This window comes from Scardinius erythrophthalmus (genome assembly GCF_964197995.2).
Source record: "Scardinius erythrophthalmus genome assembly, chromosome: 22".
Lineage (NCBI taxonomy): Eukaryota > Metazoa > Chordata > Actinopteri > Cypriniformes > Leuciscidae > Scardinius > Scardinius erythrophthalmus.
The window spans coordinates 23,821,966-23,837,171 of NC_138242.1; the positions used below are offsets into that span (position 1 = coordinate 23,821,966).

Below are 15,206 nucleotides of genomic sequence, written 5' to 3' on the forward strand. Positions count from 1 at the left end.
ACTAGCTGAAAAATATAGCACCTTTGCATTTACTTGGAGTTAATGATGTTTTGAACTAATTTAGATTTTTTTTTTTCTACTAATGAAGAGTTAATGAGATCCATGAATGACAGACCATAGAGTCTAGCCATCTATATGTGTTTATACCTAAAAGTTGATCAAATTCAACAAAAATATTGATTATCCTTGGATATGTCCTGGCTATTATATTATATATTAGGCTATGTCCTGATATATCTTTTGATTTGTCCTGGCTTAACCTTTTTGTTTCAGAAGGAAATATGTCACCACAGAAAAAAGAATTGCGTATATTAAACCAATTTGGTCTTTAATAAGAGCCAGAGATATGTGTAGAGACATGAGTCAGATTAAAAAAATGTAAGATGTGCTCTTGAAAATATAGTTGAGATTAATGATGTTGTCCACCTGCAGAATGACAATTTGATGAAGTATGAAGCATCCAGCGAGCAGATAGTCTACTCTTATTCCTCTAAATAAATAACCATGTCAGAGTGAGCGAGAGAGTAAAACACGCAGAAAGAACTTGCAACGAGAGCAGAGAAAGATAACATGCAGGAAATTGAGAAAGGATGACAGCTTTGTGTGAGCCAAGAGATGCTTGAGATCTTTCTCAGCAGTTCTCTTAACCTTTACACAGGCCATGAAGTCAGATACCTTACATTCACAATTCCTATGTGCAGAACGAGAGAATGAGGAGGGTAGAGCAATCATTGTGCTCTTTAAATTACTATCGCATATTGCCAATCATATATTGTTTTATGACCAACTCAGTCAATGTTCAGTTTGCAGAGTAATTTTCATATCCTCCATTACAAATGCAGCACATTGTGGGTTCACTTTATTTTTACATCAGCACAGGTAATGACCTTTTTGACCATTACAGTTTGCCGAGGTCAGGGAAGATGAGCACATTACTTCAGATTTGGAATGAGGAGTATTAAAAACTACTATGAAGTTCAACTAGGTCATCTTCCTTAATGCAACGGCTTTTTCAGACTACCTTTCTGTTAAACTCTGTGTGAAAGTGAAGAATTCAAGGCAGAGACATATAACCCGGTATCCGACGAAGCTTAAGCCTAGTCTCAGACTAAAATGCATGAGCTGTTTTAACTTGCACTGATATATCTTAAAATATGTCAGTGCCATGGTTTTGTCTCAAGATGCACACCAGTAATGTTTTTTTTCTAAAGCACATTTATAAAAACTACTTAATTGACCTAAGGCCTAATCCTGCCTTAATCTAAACCGTCTGTGAAACCAGGCCATATTGTTTCATTTGTAATTTTACCTTTATCACCTAAATCATAGTTTAGTTTTACAAGTTTAATGTCAGCTTCACTGAACTAAATAAACAATTAAGTACTTAGTCACAATTATTTGAATTTTATAATTCATATAGCCACATTTTCACAACATTGACAGCCCTAGTGGAGGGAGGGAGAAGTGCAGTACAGACAGAGCTGCTACTTCTGCTAACAGACGTACAGACTAGAGGCTGACATTTTTTCGGGAATCCCACGGGTCACGGGATTCCCGTGGGATTCCTGCAGGATGGGAGTCATCTTTGCTATTAATCACGGGATTTGGACGGTACAGGATAAATGGTTAACGGGAGCAGACGGGAGCGGGAATCAACCAATAGCAAAGACGACAAAAAAAAAAAAAAAGTAAATGCACCATTTTGTAGTTTCCTTTTAACCTGTTAAGCCTCACCAGTGCGTCGGCGCACTGAAGCGTTTTTTTTATTTTATTTATTTAGTTCAAAGTTACTATCAGATTTAATGTTATACATTGACAAACTATAGGCTACATCATTAAAAAGATATAATACTCAAGTTTCAGTATTTGACCACTATTGTATTCTGAGAAACTTATAGTGACAGTTATTTCTTAATTTGTGTCAGGAGTTATGAAATGAAAAAAATGCGTCGATACCTTTAATATGAATTATGCGCGTCAGCCGCTTTCATTCACAAAAAAACCTCCCGTGCTGTCGTCATGACAGCGATACACAAAATAACGTCCCTCAGGGCTTTAGCTCAAAAATGTGCAGATTTTGAGAAATATTGATAGATTCTCATAGATTTACATCAGATTTCTATTGACAGGAATAATATTTATTGAATTTATACCCATAATTGGACTCATTATGCAAGAGCATAATTGATGAAAATCGTTAACATGTAATTAAAAAAAACTATAAATGTAAACTATAAATGTATTGTTTACTCAACAATAAATGAGAAAAAGGCAGCTTTATGTGCTGTTTGGGTTTATTAAACTATTGTAGACATGGTGTGAACTATGTACTGTTTTTCTTTTATTTGCTGTCTTACATTTTCTGGAGAAAATCTAGAAACGGGCTCAGCAGCTGGTCTAAAACAGTATGGAGAGCAGATTAAATCAAATTATGTATTAACTAAACACTAATTGAAGAAAAAAATATATGGGAGCGGTACAGGAGCGGGAGTCAGTTTAAACAGGAGCGGGATGGGAGTGGGAGTCAATTTACCAGGAGCGGGATGGGATGGGATTGTTTTTAAAACTTTGGTCTGGGAGTGGGACGGGACAAGATTTCTTTCTATGGGAGTGGGACGGGACAGGAGTGAAAATCCACTCCCGTGTCATCCTCTAGTACAGACAGATGGAGAAGTGTTTTAAAGCTGTGTGTGTGTGTGTTAGGGGTTGACTGAGTCACTCTACGGCCCATCCAGGAAATGAGCCCCGCTCTGCTGCACTGAAGCCTATCACCGCCTCTCTGTCTGCCTGTCTCTGTCTTGCACGCTCATACACACACAGTGAATGAGAATGGACCAGTGCTCCCCCTATGGTTTCTCTGCATTAAATGCCCTTTTTCTATTTTAGGAGATAAAGAAAGACTCGAAAAAGGAGGTGAAGAAGGAGTCCAGTTTGGCCGGATCGAGATCAGACCTGTCCAATGGCAGCGCCAGCCCGAAATCAGAACCCATCCTCAGACCCGCTAAGAAAGGTAGCACATCTGATCTGAAAAGTAGACCAGTGCTTATTCAGCACAATACACCCACACAAACACACCCTCATGTCTCACAGGACAGGATTTGGGGGCTGGTTAAAGTTTCTGTGGATCAAAGATTCAATTAAACAGAGATCTGGCTCAGATTTGCTTCTCGCAGATGAGAAGAGAGACAGTTAAATATATAAAAAAAGACTCATCCTTCTTAAATGTGCCAAGTCACCCATACGGGTCCAGAATCTGTCCATCAGACCGGTTGTTGTGTGTGTGTGTGTGATTGGGCCTTTGAGAGCAAGTACAGTATTACTCTCCTCAGACCAGAAACCATTTACTCCTACCACTTCCTGTGTGTGCGTGTGACGGTACACAATTATACATTATTAAATCACCTTTACACTGACACAATTACATAAACATCACATATAGTCTTAATTGGGCCACTGTGAATCCTCTGAGTGGTCAGAGATCAGTTTGGCCAAATTAGTTGAGTATGTTGCCAAATTAATTTAAAATAAAATGCATAATTAAAAAATATGGATAAAAATATAACCATCAAAATAGTACACTTTCTTATTATTTACATAAATAAGTAAATAATTTGGGTCATAGAGATATATTTAAAAAAATATATCTACTGGATACTATTTAAATGTAATATCTGGTTTCTGAAACAAAGAAACATTCTGTTATGAGTCCTCAATGTACGTATATCACCTGATTTTCAGACAACAGCACTAGTGTTGGTTCATGTGACTTGAATTTGTTTTTCAGATAGAGATGTTGGTTTCCAAAGAAAACGTGAACCAAAATACAGTATGTGTGTCTCATTGGTTTTCCCCAGAGTATAAAGTATTGAAATATTTCGCCATTCTCAGTATTGTATGGCATCAAGATATTGATATCGATTGGTCAGAGTTGGGATGCCCAGTTTCTCCATTCTGTAGAGAACTAAAACTTTGAGTATCTACAGTATTGTCAGAGGCTGATTCATGAGCTACATACAAGTCTGTATGTATAGTGATCAGCACGAGAGTAAAATGTGTTGCTAATTGTCTAGCATAAATTAAGAGAAGAGCGACACCTAGTGCTAGAATGTGTAAGTGCTGCTCTGTTTTGTTATTTGTTGATGGATGGATGATAGATAGATAGGTAGATAGGTGTGAGATAACTCACACATTATTTATCCATGTGCATTTCATGTAAACAGGTGAGGCAATCCGAAAAAGGCGCTGCAAAGCTACCTTTAGCTACACTCCGCAGAATGAAGATGAACTGGAACTGAAGATCGGAGATGTTATTGAGATTCTGGGAGAAGTGAGTAGTGTACAAGACTGTAGTTTAAAACAAATACATGACCATCACATTATAAATATATTTCATGTCACAGATCGTTTCTACCAAATATGGAGTCTCTAATTCTTAAAACTACCTTTGTGTGTGTTTTCTCGCTCAGGTGGAGGAGGGATGGTGGGAGGGATCTCTTAGCGGCAAAACTGGGATGTTCCCTTCTAACTTCACCAAGGAGCTGTTGGCCGAGGCTGAGGATCTGACCCCACAGGAAGACACGCGCAGCACACGAACCAGTCAGTCTCTACACCACATACTCTCTTGACCACATCTGAAAATGCTTCCTCATCTTACCAACCCAATGACTTTGAAATTTCCCAGGGATCCAGGTCATGATAGAAAAGAATGGAATATATTTTGGAGCATGTTTTTCTTATTATTGAAGACATATTGGCTTATTGAAGTGACGATTTTCCAGCAAACAAGCAGATGATGAACTTGAAACATGACGGTCATGATTCACATCATTAAGCAAGCGACTCCCACAGTGATTTGTGAGGCTTGTGATGTTACAGAGTGTAATGAGGTTAAGTGTGGGGAAATCTTCACCTCCTCCCAACGGCTGATGAAGTCACTTAGATAAGTGGTGAAACATTTGTAACACATGGAAGAAAAAAATAAGTTTTACAAAATATCCAGCCACATCTAATCTATCATGTTACATGCATCTTAGCATTCACTTACTTCTCCGCTTTTAACCAATCACAAATAATAAAATAATAAAAAACAATTAAGATAAATCACTTACTAGAAGAAGTTTATTTTATTTGTTTAGCTGCATGTCATGTGACCATAAGCCAGCATCAGAGAACTGTGAACATGCAAATGTGTTGTTTACTTATTTAACTATTCATTTAAAATCTCAGGGGTACTTAAACTAAACATTTTATTTTAAAGGGGTTCGGCTGGCAAAAAAAAAGTTTAGGAATCCCTAGCCTAATAAACGAATGCGCAAATATCGCTGTTTTAAGTTCACTGATTTTTTTGCATTTATTTGCTCAAAAATACAACAAAACAGTAATATTAGTAATACTGTGAAACATAATTACAATTTAAATACATTTAAAGGGTTACTTCAGGATTTAGCATTAAGCTTTGTATTAGTAGAAAACCTGTAGTATTTTCGAATTACCATGCTTTCCCCCCTCATATCCCCCTGAGAGGAGAAATTTATGTATTTTTAGTCTGGAAAAAATCCTCCGATGACGCAAAAATCGTCATTTTGCGTCATCGGAGGATTTTCTGTCCAGAGGCTAAAGACTACAGCCAGTAGATGGCGCTGTTCCGCATGTTTTCAACCCGCCCATACTGGTGGGATCTCACTCACAGAATGTACACAGTATCAGCCGTCTTTCTTTGGAAGCTAAGCTAGCATGCTCTTGTTCTGTGGAGAAAGCTGAATAATAGGAGAAAGCTGAGTAAGTAGGGGTTACCATCTTCCTTTTCCCGGACTTGTCCGGCGGGCGAGACTGTTAAAAATGTCCGGGATTCGGCTTTTGCGTTCTGCGGTCGCCATTCATTGTTTACATGCACACCTCTCGTTTCAATCTAACTGAATTAATTCCGATCGGTGAATCTGACTGTAGTATTTACATGAACGCTAAACAAGTGATCGGTTGATGTGCGTTTTAACATTGCTAAGACAATTCCCGCTCCTCCGTGAGAGATACGAGACCGGCGCGTCTCAGTAATGAAGCCACCGGCCTCGCGCCGTTCTCCCGCGGCCGTCAGCCTCGTCCTGCTCGCCACAGTAAACATGATGAATACGCTGATTTCACGCAGCCGTTATTTTGAAATCGAAAGCAAGGCTCCGGTGGGAAGAAAACCGGAAGTGTCGCCTTTAATCATAGGAGAGTCGTGAATGCGATGGCGTATTGTCGTGTTTAATGATGTTTTGTCAATTCTAAAACTGTACATACATTTCTTTCATACTTTAGACTATATACAGTGAAATTCATTTATAAATAAAATATTTTTTTTATATTATTCAGAAAGTAAAAAAAGAAGCAGGAATGAACTATATAAATATCCTATATTGGATATTAACATCCAAAAGTGTAAATCGCGGCAGCAGCTTTAGGTTGGTAGTCCAAAGCCATTGTTGTTTATCTTTACTTCCGGGGTTTTTCCCACCGGAGCCTCACTTTCGATTTCAAAATGGCGGCTGCGTGAAATCAGCGTATGGCGACTGTAGAACGCAAAAGCCGAATCCCTGACATTTTGGGTCTCTAAATCCCTGGCAAACTCATCACTTACTTAGGCTAGCCTTGTTGTTTTCAACTGTGCTCACTGCACTCTAACCGGTAGGCGTGGCCTCCTAAGGCAGCGAAGCAAGTGCATTCTGGGAGTTGTTGTCTTTCATCCACATAAGCCAAACATACATTTTCTGGCTTTTCTCAGTCTAGAAAGCTCCAAATAAAAAAATTTCTCCACATTTCTTCTACTTAAATGACCTATTTTAAATACACATTCATCTTCCCAGAGGTGAAGTATCCCTTTAAAATATATATATTGAAAAAAGTATATACAGTATATATTCCTGTGATGGGCTGATTTTTCAGAATCATTACTCCAGTCTTCAGTGTCACATGATCCTTCAGAAAACTTTATAATATACTGATTTGGTGCTTAAGAAATCTGTAAACAGTTATTTATCCTTATTGTGACATTGGATCACTTTAATGCATTCTTGCTAAATAAAAGTATTATTTTCTTTAAAAAAGACTTTTTAACAGTAGTGTGTATTTCTATAATAAAATTAAACTTCATAAATAAATTGTTCATTAACATTCATTTTAGCTGTAACATTTACATATAATACCTATATCAGCGAAATCTCAGGATTCATTTACCAAAATTCACCTACTGAAATGCACAAGCGTGCACAGCACTATCAGCTAGGATTCCTGGACAGATCTACTCTAACAGTCCAGCTGTGAAGAATGCTGTATTCAAAGCTGCATGCAAATGCTTTCAGTCCTCCTTTGAAACGTGTTTGTGTATTTGCAGGTATAAAGGACAGCACCGGCTCAGAGAGTGATGGCGGCGACTCCAGTAGTTTACGGTCTGACACTGGCAGTGTGTCCTCCAGTTCTGAGATTCAGCCCAAGAAGGTTCGGGGGTTCGGCTTCGGGGACATTTTCAAAGACCAGCCGATCAAGCTCCGCCCACGATCCGTGGACATGGACAATGAGGTGGAGAAGGTGAGTTTGGAATATTGGTATCTCTGTGTTTTAATGAAGCAAAAGAAAAGTGGATGTGCGACTCTCAGATTTTATGACTCTCTTCCTCAGTAATTACAGTCAGGCCGTCTCAATCTCGGTCCCCTGCGTTCACTCTGCCTTCGGCCCCACAGCCTCTTGTTCATTAAAACCTTCCTGCCTTCCTGTCCCACTGAGAGTGGCATGTATTCCTTTGCTCATTTCCTCATTTTCTCTACCCATCGTTGGCTCTCTTTATTAGTCTCACATTTAATTTATGCCTTTCGTTTCCTTTTCTTTCTTTTTTGGGGGGTTTTGTGTGTTTGTCTCTCTCTGGCAAGTTCTTGCTCAGAAGTGTGAGTCTGTGTAGTTAAGAAGTTAATAGTTATGTATGAAATAGCATACTATCATTCAATGCATAATATATATATGTGTGTGTGTGTGTACCATATTTATTATCGTCCGATATTTATCCGATAATTCAATTTTCCAATCTTTATAATATGCTGATTCAAAAGAAAGTTCAAAAGAACAGCATTTATAAAAAAAAAAAAAAAAATTGTAAACTAAATGTCCTTAGTCACTTTTGATCACTTCATGCATCCTTGCTAATTGAAATAATTATTTTCTTTTTGAACAATAGTGTGTATTGATTTAATACTATGCGCAATATATCGGTACCATATTGATTATTGCCCAGTATTAAATATTTAATTATGCATGATAATTTCCCATATTTTCACGTTTACATTATTTTTGCAATTATCTAACACCCATTTAATGGTAATCTTTAACTAAATTCACTAGTAGCATTACATTGTTTTTTTTAAATTGGTTCATAAATTAATTAATTAAAACAAAAGAAATTCTTATAAAACTTTAATGTATATAAAATAATTATTTATTGGTTAACAACACTGTAATCTGCCCTCATTATTGTACCCATAAAGCAATGTGCTCAACTCGATCTTCTTTTTCCTGTGACAGAATTTTACACTGCCTCACATTATAACACAAACTTAGATAAACAATAGAAAATAATAATTTAATAATTTAAATTTAAAATAATTTATTATTATTATTATTATTATATAATTATAGTTACAAATAATTTAACTGAATTAAACATGCAAAATGAGGTCATGTGATATATATTTATTGTGTGTGTGTGAGCTGGGCCAGTATTCTCTGTCACTAAGAAAGGAAGTTATTGTCAAATAAGTGTTTATGGGACGTCTTCCGCACTTTGTGTCTCTCAGCCTCACTTTGTTTACTCCTAAATAAAAGGAAATCTCTTCAGATCTATTATTATACATTCCAGTGCTTAACTCTTCCACCTGTTACATACAGAGACAATTTTCTTCTTTGCAAGGCAAGTGATTATTGCAATATGGAAATGCAGTGTCGTTTATAAGCTGAAGGTTTACCCACATACAAATTTACCACACCCTGACACGGCTCTCTTTCCATGTCCACCCCTCTCCTCCTCTCTTCCTCTCTCTCTCTGAGTGGTTTCCTGACTGAAGGGCTGTTGTAAAGCAGAAGTAGGACTTGTTAGACTGTAAGAGACTGTCATGACTCAGGGGGGAGTGAACTGTGGTTAGACTGAAAGCTTGTTGTAGGTTCCTGTTGCAGGCAGGACTTGGGCGCACAGTCCTACGTATGCACGCCGAATATTTCTGAAGGATTGTTTTTGTCATTTTGAGCAAAGACGAAGGTAAATAAGACCTATTTTTCTCTGCAACTCTTTCTTAATCTGTCCGTCTTTCTACAGTATGTTAACGATGCTAAAACTGTGGCTTCCTCGCTAGAAGTGAGCTGTTAAATACGACAGCCGAGATGTGTTTTGTTTCATGTGGCGTGATTTGGGCTTCAAGACAGGGCATTATGGGTGTTCCGGGTTGGAAGTCAACGTAGGCTCTTCACAGAGATGACATGTGGCCTTTGAGAAGAGCAGTGCAGCCAGATGTTGTAATGATGTTCTTATGTCGTTTAAACATTTGGGTGCCACATGGCGCTTGTTAGTCCGACTCCATCATGACTGCTCTAAATGAGAGGAAAAGGAAGAGAGGGAGAAGGAGGAAGAGTGGGTAGGGTTTTTTTTTTCCTGAGTGAACAGCGAATGTGTGTGTTAAGGCCACATTGGGAGTGCAGGATGTTAAAGAGCTTGTTGTGTGTCAGGTTGGATTGATTCCCTGCCATGTTTGTGGAAGGATTGTGGCTTCCCTGTGGGAAAGAGGCCAGATAAACAAAGTCAACTGGACAGTATGCTATTCACACACGTATGTTTGAATTCACTGGGCCCCTGACAACTTCCTTATGGCCTCCCAACTGCACAATAGCTTTTGATTAATTCTGCAGATTGTTCTTTATCAAAAAATGCAGATTTTTTTTTTTTTGTGAGACTGTTGGACTCGGGGTTGCCCTCTAGTTGCCCTCATTGACTGCCATGCATACTCAACAGCATTATTATTTTTAATTAATATTGATATTAAATTACTTTTAACATGTATTAACTTTAACATAAATGTATAAAGATGTCTAATGTACTACATAAATCTATATTTATATTTTTTTAAACTAATTATTCTGCAAGGACACGTCCAATTGATCAAAAGGGACAATACAGACATTTATAATGTTATAAAACAATTTATAAATATTTCTATTTCAAATAAACGCTGTTCTTTTGAACTTTCTAATCATCCTGATAAAAGTATCACAGTTTCCACAAAAATATTAATCAATACAGCTATTTTCGAGATTGATGATAATAAGTAATGTTTCTTGAGCACCAAATCAGCATATTAGAATGATTTCTGAAGGATCATGTGACATTGAAGAAAATGGCTACTTTGTCGTGACAGTATTAAATGCATTTTAAAATATATTTAAATTGAAAACAGTTATTTTAAATTGTAATATTTCAAAATATTACCTTTTTAACTGGTAATAAATGTTTTATCTTATTTTTATCTTACCGACCCTAAACTTTTGAATGGCATGTTCGAAGTAGTATTTAATATAAGTATTTGATTCTCCTCAGCCTCCGATGGTGAAGAAAGTCGCTCCAGCTGTTGCCCAGGAAACCATGAAGGCGGAGCCTGAAAACAAGGCCAAAGGTAACAGGATTAGATCATACCTGTTCTTTGGATTATTTCAATGCCTAGATTGTCCATAATACTCAAATTGTATGCAAATACGACATAATTGTTTCTTGATGTGACTTGTGGCTGTGAACATTTAAATTACAGCAAAGGAGTTTTGCAAAGTAATTTTCCCGTATGAAGCTCAGAACGAAGATGAGCTCTCAATCAAAGAAGGAGATATTGTTGCGATTGTCAATAAGGTGAGTATGGTGATTGAACACAAAATTGTTCTAAAACCAATAAAATGAGCTTCTAATGAGATATATATAATAGTTATTAATTTTAATGAACACGCCCACTGTGAAATCTCATTGGTTCAAAATTCCTCTCCAGATAGCTATACAGTTTATGTTCAGATTGACATTTCTGCTTTCGTTGTGGTTGACAAATTGTTACTGACATCATGTCAGGCTTGATTGGAACACAGATAGACTGTTGAAATGTGTGCTTTCCTTGTTTGTTGTTGTGTGTAGGATTGTGCAGACGCTGGTTGGTGGGTTGGAGAGCTGAACGGCAAACAGGGAGTGTTTCCAGACAACTTTGTGAAGTTATTCATTCCTGAGGTAGAAAAAGAGGTGAGATCTTATTTTTGTCTCTCTTTGACACACTTTAGCCGTTTTCAACGGGAAGCTCCCGTCCTGTATGTCAACGGGCCTCAGTCTCTGTGCGAAAGGAGAGCTGTGGTGGAATAAACACACACACACACGCACACACACGCTGCCCTCTGCCCTGTATTTTTGCCTCCCTCCTTACCCTTTGCCTGATTGAGCAGCATGTCCTTTGATGTTTGCTGTGTGGCCTGAAGGGATTGTGTTTTTAATAGGACAAATGTGTATGTTTAATGTTTGTGTTTTAGTATGAGTTTTAAAAGGGCGATCAGTGTGTTAATGAGTGCACATGTGTGTTTTAATAGGTGTACTGTGTGTTTTAACTGTGTGTGTGCTTACAGAGACCTAAGAAACCACCTCCTCCTGCAGCACCAACCACTAAACAGGTCACAGGTAACAAACTCCTTTCCTTTTCTTTCTGCATTTTTTTTTCTGCAGATGTAAAAATGTGTAGTATACAAGCAGAGTACTCTACATGGGGTACTGTATCCCACTATGCATTACTCTCGACTTAACCCTTTTCCATTTCTTGTGTAACAAATGTAAGCAAGAAGGATTCAAAAATAATTTATTTCTGTCACTAAATTAAACATGCAACGTGGTCCTATGAAGTCTTGAAAACAATGTATCAGTTTAAAATGGATTTAAAAAAAATCCATTATATTATATTATATTATATTATATTATATTATATTATATTATATTATATTATTCTGGCTCTTCCTTGTGGCTTATAAATCTTTCAGCTGTCTATTTAATGATCATTGGAATCTTTCATTATGATCTATCATAATGATCTTATCTGTCATAATAGTGTTCACTTTATGTATACAGTATGTATATACATTATGTACAGTATATATACCAGCTTACTCAGAAATCACTTAAAATATAAATAGGCAAGAGTTCCTTATAGCTTCTCTTCAGAGGTTTTGAAACTCGGCCCACGTAATCTTTGTATTAACATACCATGAAATTGGTGGGAGAAACAAAGGTTATGTCTAGAAGGAACACAGAAATTATGCAGTAGTTATATTTCCAACACTAGTATATGGAATAGTGATAGACAGATATTTGACCATTTTTGCATTATCAACCAAGTTTATTTATATAGCACATTAAAACAGTTATAAAAGGAATTAAAAGAGTTATATTATACAGTTATAAAATCAATTAAAAGAGTAAAAAGATGATACATAGATAAACTTCTCATCTGGCAAAACACCGGTGTATCATATTTTTCACAACTACCAGTTTTACTGTTATTATCTATTATCTATCCAATTATCTATTGGACGTCTCCCATGGACCCGATTTTTCCCTAAAATCAGACAGGAGGAGCTCTAGGACTGACTCACGGGGTAACCTTCACTGCCCCATCAGTCCGCACCCCAAAAAAACATTTGTTCGAAAGCTCTAGGAATGTAATCAATCCAGTCCGCACCCCACAGAACCTCAGGTTTAATCACGTCAAACTCACCACTCCACCACAGACCCAGGCCATCAGCATGGTTTCATCTCTCAAGTTCCCCAATTAAGTGGTTTATGTTTCTCTCTTACCCAGTTCTCAGTCCCATTTGAGTTCAGTTTAGAATCTAAAGGAAGATTACAGTGCAGTCAGTTGGACGTACAGTGGATACAGTTATAAAAATAACTAAAAGAAAGAAACTGGCAAAACACTGGTGCATCATATTTTGTACAGCTGCTTGTTATACTGCTAATACGTCTCTTGAGGCCAGGGGAGTGAGGTTTACATGCCTAGCTCTTACTGGCCTATGTCCCGAGTAAAATAGTTATGTAATCATTATAACATAATATAATAGTATTTTAAAACCTGTTTTAAACTGTTGCATGCTACATTGTTTAATAAGACTTCACATGACCACGTTATTTTTGCGACAGACTAAATCTGACATTTGTCTCACTGGAAATGGAAGGTCAAGTCAAGACTACTGCATTGTGGGATAACTGTATACCACAATGCAATACTCTTGACTTTACCCTTTTGCTTTTATGTGCTTTTTGCTTCAGTGACAGCAGCACTCGAGCTGCATGAACTCCACAGGTTTGTGTAAAACCTGATGATCATATTCTCCTTCACGATTTGAGAATGATCCAAAGAGCATCTTCTGCTTCAATAGAAGCAAGAACATCTGACTGTCTGTACAAAGAGTCACATGATCAGTGTCACAAATATGTTTATATGATTAGTGACTTAGAAATAGTGCAGCGTCTCATGTATTTCTTCATTTTACATTGTACCGTTTCTTTGTTTCATTTATTTATTTATTTTTATTTCCATGTTTAAATTGGATTTCGAATCCTAGATGTTCAATGTGTGCATGTTTCCCGTGAGTCGGCTGTTGAACCCTCATTTTGTGTGTATTGATCCCCAGACAAAAAGACAGAGGCAAGAAAGGTTCCACCAGAACGGCCCGAATCTCTCCCACAGAGAGCTGAGGAAAAAGGTTGGTAGCGTCTTTCAGAGTTGTTTTAATTTGCTTTGGTCAATTCTAATTCTGTTATTTAGAACTTTTACTGCAAAACTTGCCTTCCTCTAAAAGGTTTAGATTGACATAGTGCTTGTGTTTTCAAAGACTTCTTGCTTCTCTGAAGTAAACATAAATTGGAACATTTTTGCTTTGACAATCCCTCTTTTAGTTTCCGGTAAACATCCTTGTATGACATTTTATACCCTTTAGTAATGATGATGTCAATGATGATGATGGTTATTACATGTAGGTGAAGAGTTGAAGTTGGGTGAGATTCCAAAGCCGTCCCTCCCGGTTGTCCTCCCAAAGAAGCCTCTTCCTCCGAAGAACAACAACATGTCGAATCGACCGTCATCCCTGCCACCCAAACGCCCAGACAGACCTGAGAGACCAGCTGTACCCAATATACCGTCAGTCTCACACGTGTACTAGCATCACCAACACATACATGATCACATTCATCATGCCCTAATGCATCATTAGGGTTGGAATCATTTGAATTTGAACAATTCCGATTCTTTTTATCGATTCCTAATTTTGATTCCAATACATTTGTTCTAAGTGTTATTGCAAAACATTTCATTGTAGCTGAATACCATGAACAAAAATCGACATGATAAAGAACACTTACACAAGGAACTTTTTGAAATACCATAGTCGAACTAATATAAATTTCTAGCATTAAAGACAATTAAACGCTCACTAATTAAAAAAAGAACAAATAAACTAATTTGCAATCGCACAACTGAACAAAGACACAATTGAAATAAACCGTGTTTTAAGATTTTCAGGTATTCAGGTACAAAAAAACTAATTAAATGTAAAATAACACTGCACTTTATAAATAAAACGCACATTGCAAATATACTTACTCAGTCAAGAACAGCGAGTGAATTTTCTCTGTCTTTTGTTGTTTTATTAACGTTATTATAGAGACGGCAGCAGGAATATTAGGCTGCTGTCACTTTAAGAGCTGCACGGATCCAATATACCGTTACACATGTGTTTTCTTTGTCAACCGTTTACGTTTACTTAAGATATAACAGAAAACAGCGTGCGAGTCGTCTTGTGCATGAGTGGTTTAAAGTCATATTAAAATGCACACAAAGGAATCGATAAGATAAGGAATCGATTTATAACAAGTATCTGACTCCTGCCTTTTAAGTATCCAATTCCAGAACTGGAATACATTTTCGATTTCAAAACTTATGCATCATGATATCTTATCATGTATCAGAGTATCAGATGATATTCTTAATTTTTACACGAAGAACACTATTTATTTGGCACTAAGATGGAACTCAATTAGTGTCACAATTAAACATTAACAGATAACATTAAACTTTTAACAGATGAATTTACACTAAATACAATTAAAAATATCCTATTTTACATGA

The 15,206-nt window shown here is 37.0% G+C and overlaps 1 protein-coding gene across 3 annotated transcripts in view; it reads left to right on the forward strand.

Annotated features, from left to right (window-relative positions):
- sh3kbp1 (SH3-domain kinase binding protein 1) overlaps window positions 1–15,206 on the forward strand; it is a 47,156-nt gene that overhangs the window by 26,726 nt on the left and 5,224 nt on the right. For all 3 annotated transcript variants that reach the window (XM_081352660.1, XM_081352659.1, XM_081352661.1), the window contains exons 3-13: window positions 2,887–3,010; window positions 3,785–3,826; window positions 4,221–4,327; window positions 4,467–4,596; window positions 7,370–7,563; window positions 10,607–10,682; window positions 10,815–10,909; window positions 11,183–11,284; window positions 11,659–11,710; window positions 13,714–13,785; window positions 14,060–14,219. In XM_081352660.1, the coding sequence (XP_081208786.1) occupies window positions 2,887–3,010; window positions 3,785–3,826; window positions 4,221–4,327; window positions 4,467–4,596; window positions 7,370–7,563; window positions 10,607–10,682; window positions 10,815–10,909; window positions 11,183–11,284; window positions 11,659–11,710; window positions 13,714–13,785; window positions 14,060–14,219 (1,154 nt within the window). The remainder of the gene's footprint in view (window positions 1–2,886; window positions 3,011–3,784; window positions 3,827–4,220; window positions 4,328–4,466; window positions 4,597–7,369; window positions 7,564–10,606; window positions 10,683–10,814; window positions 10,910–11,182; window positions 11,285–11,658; window positions 11,711–13,713; window positions 13,786–14,059; window positions 14,220–15,206) is intronic.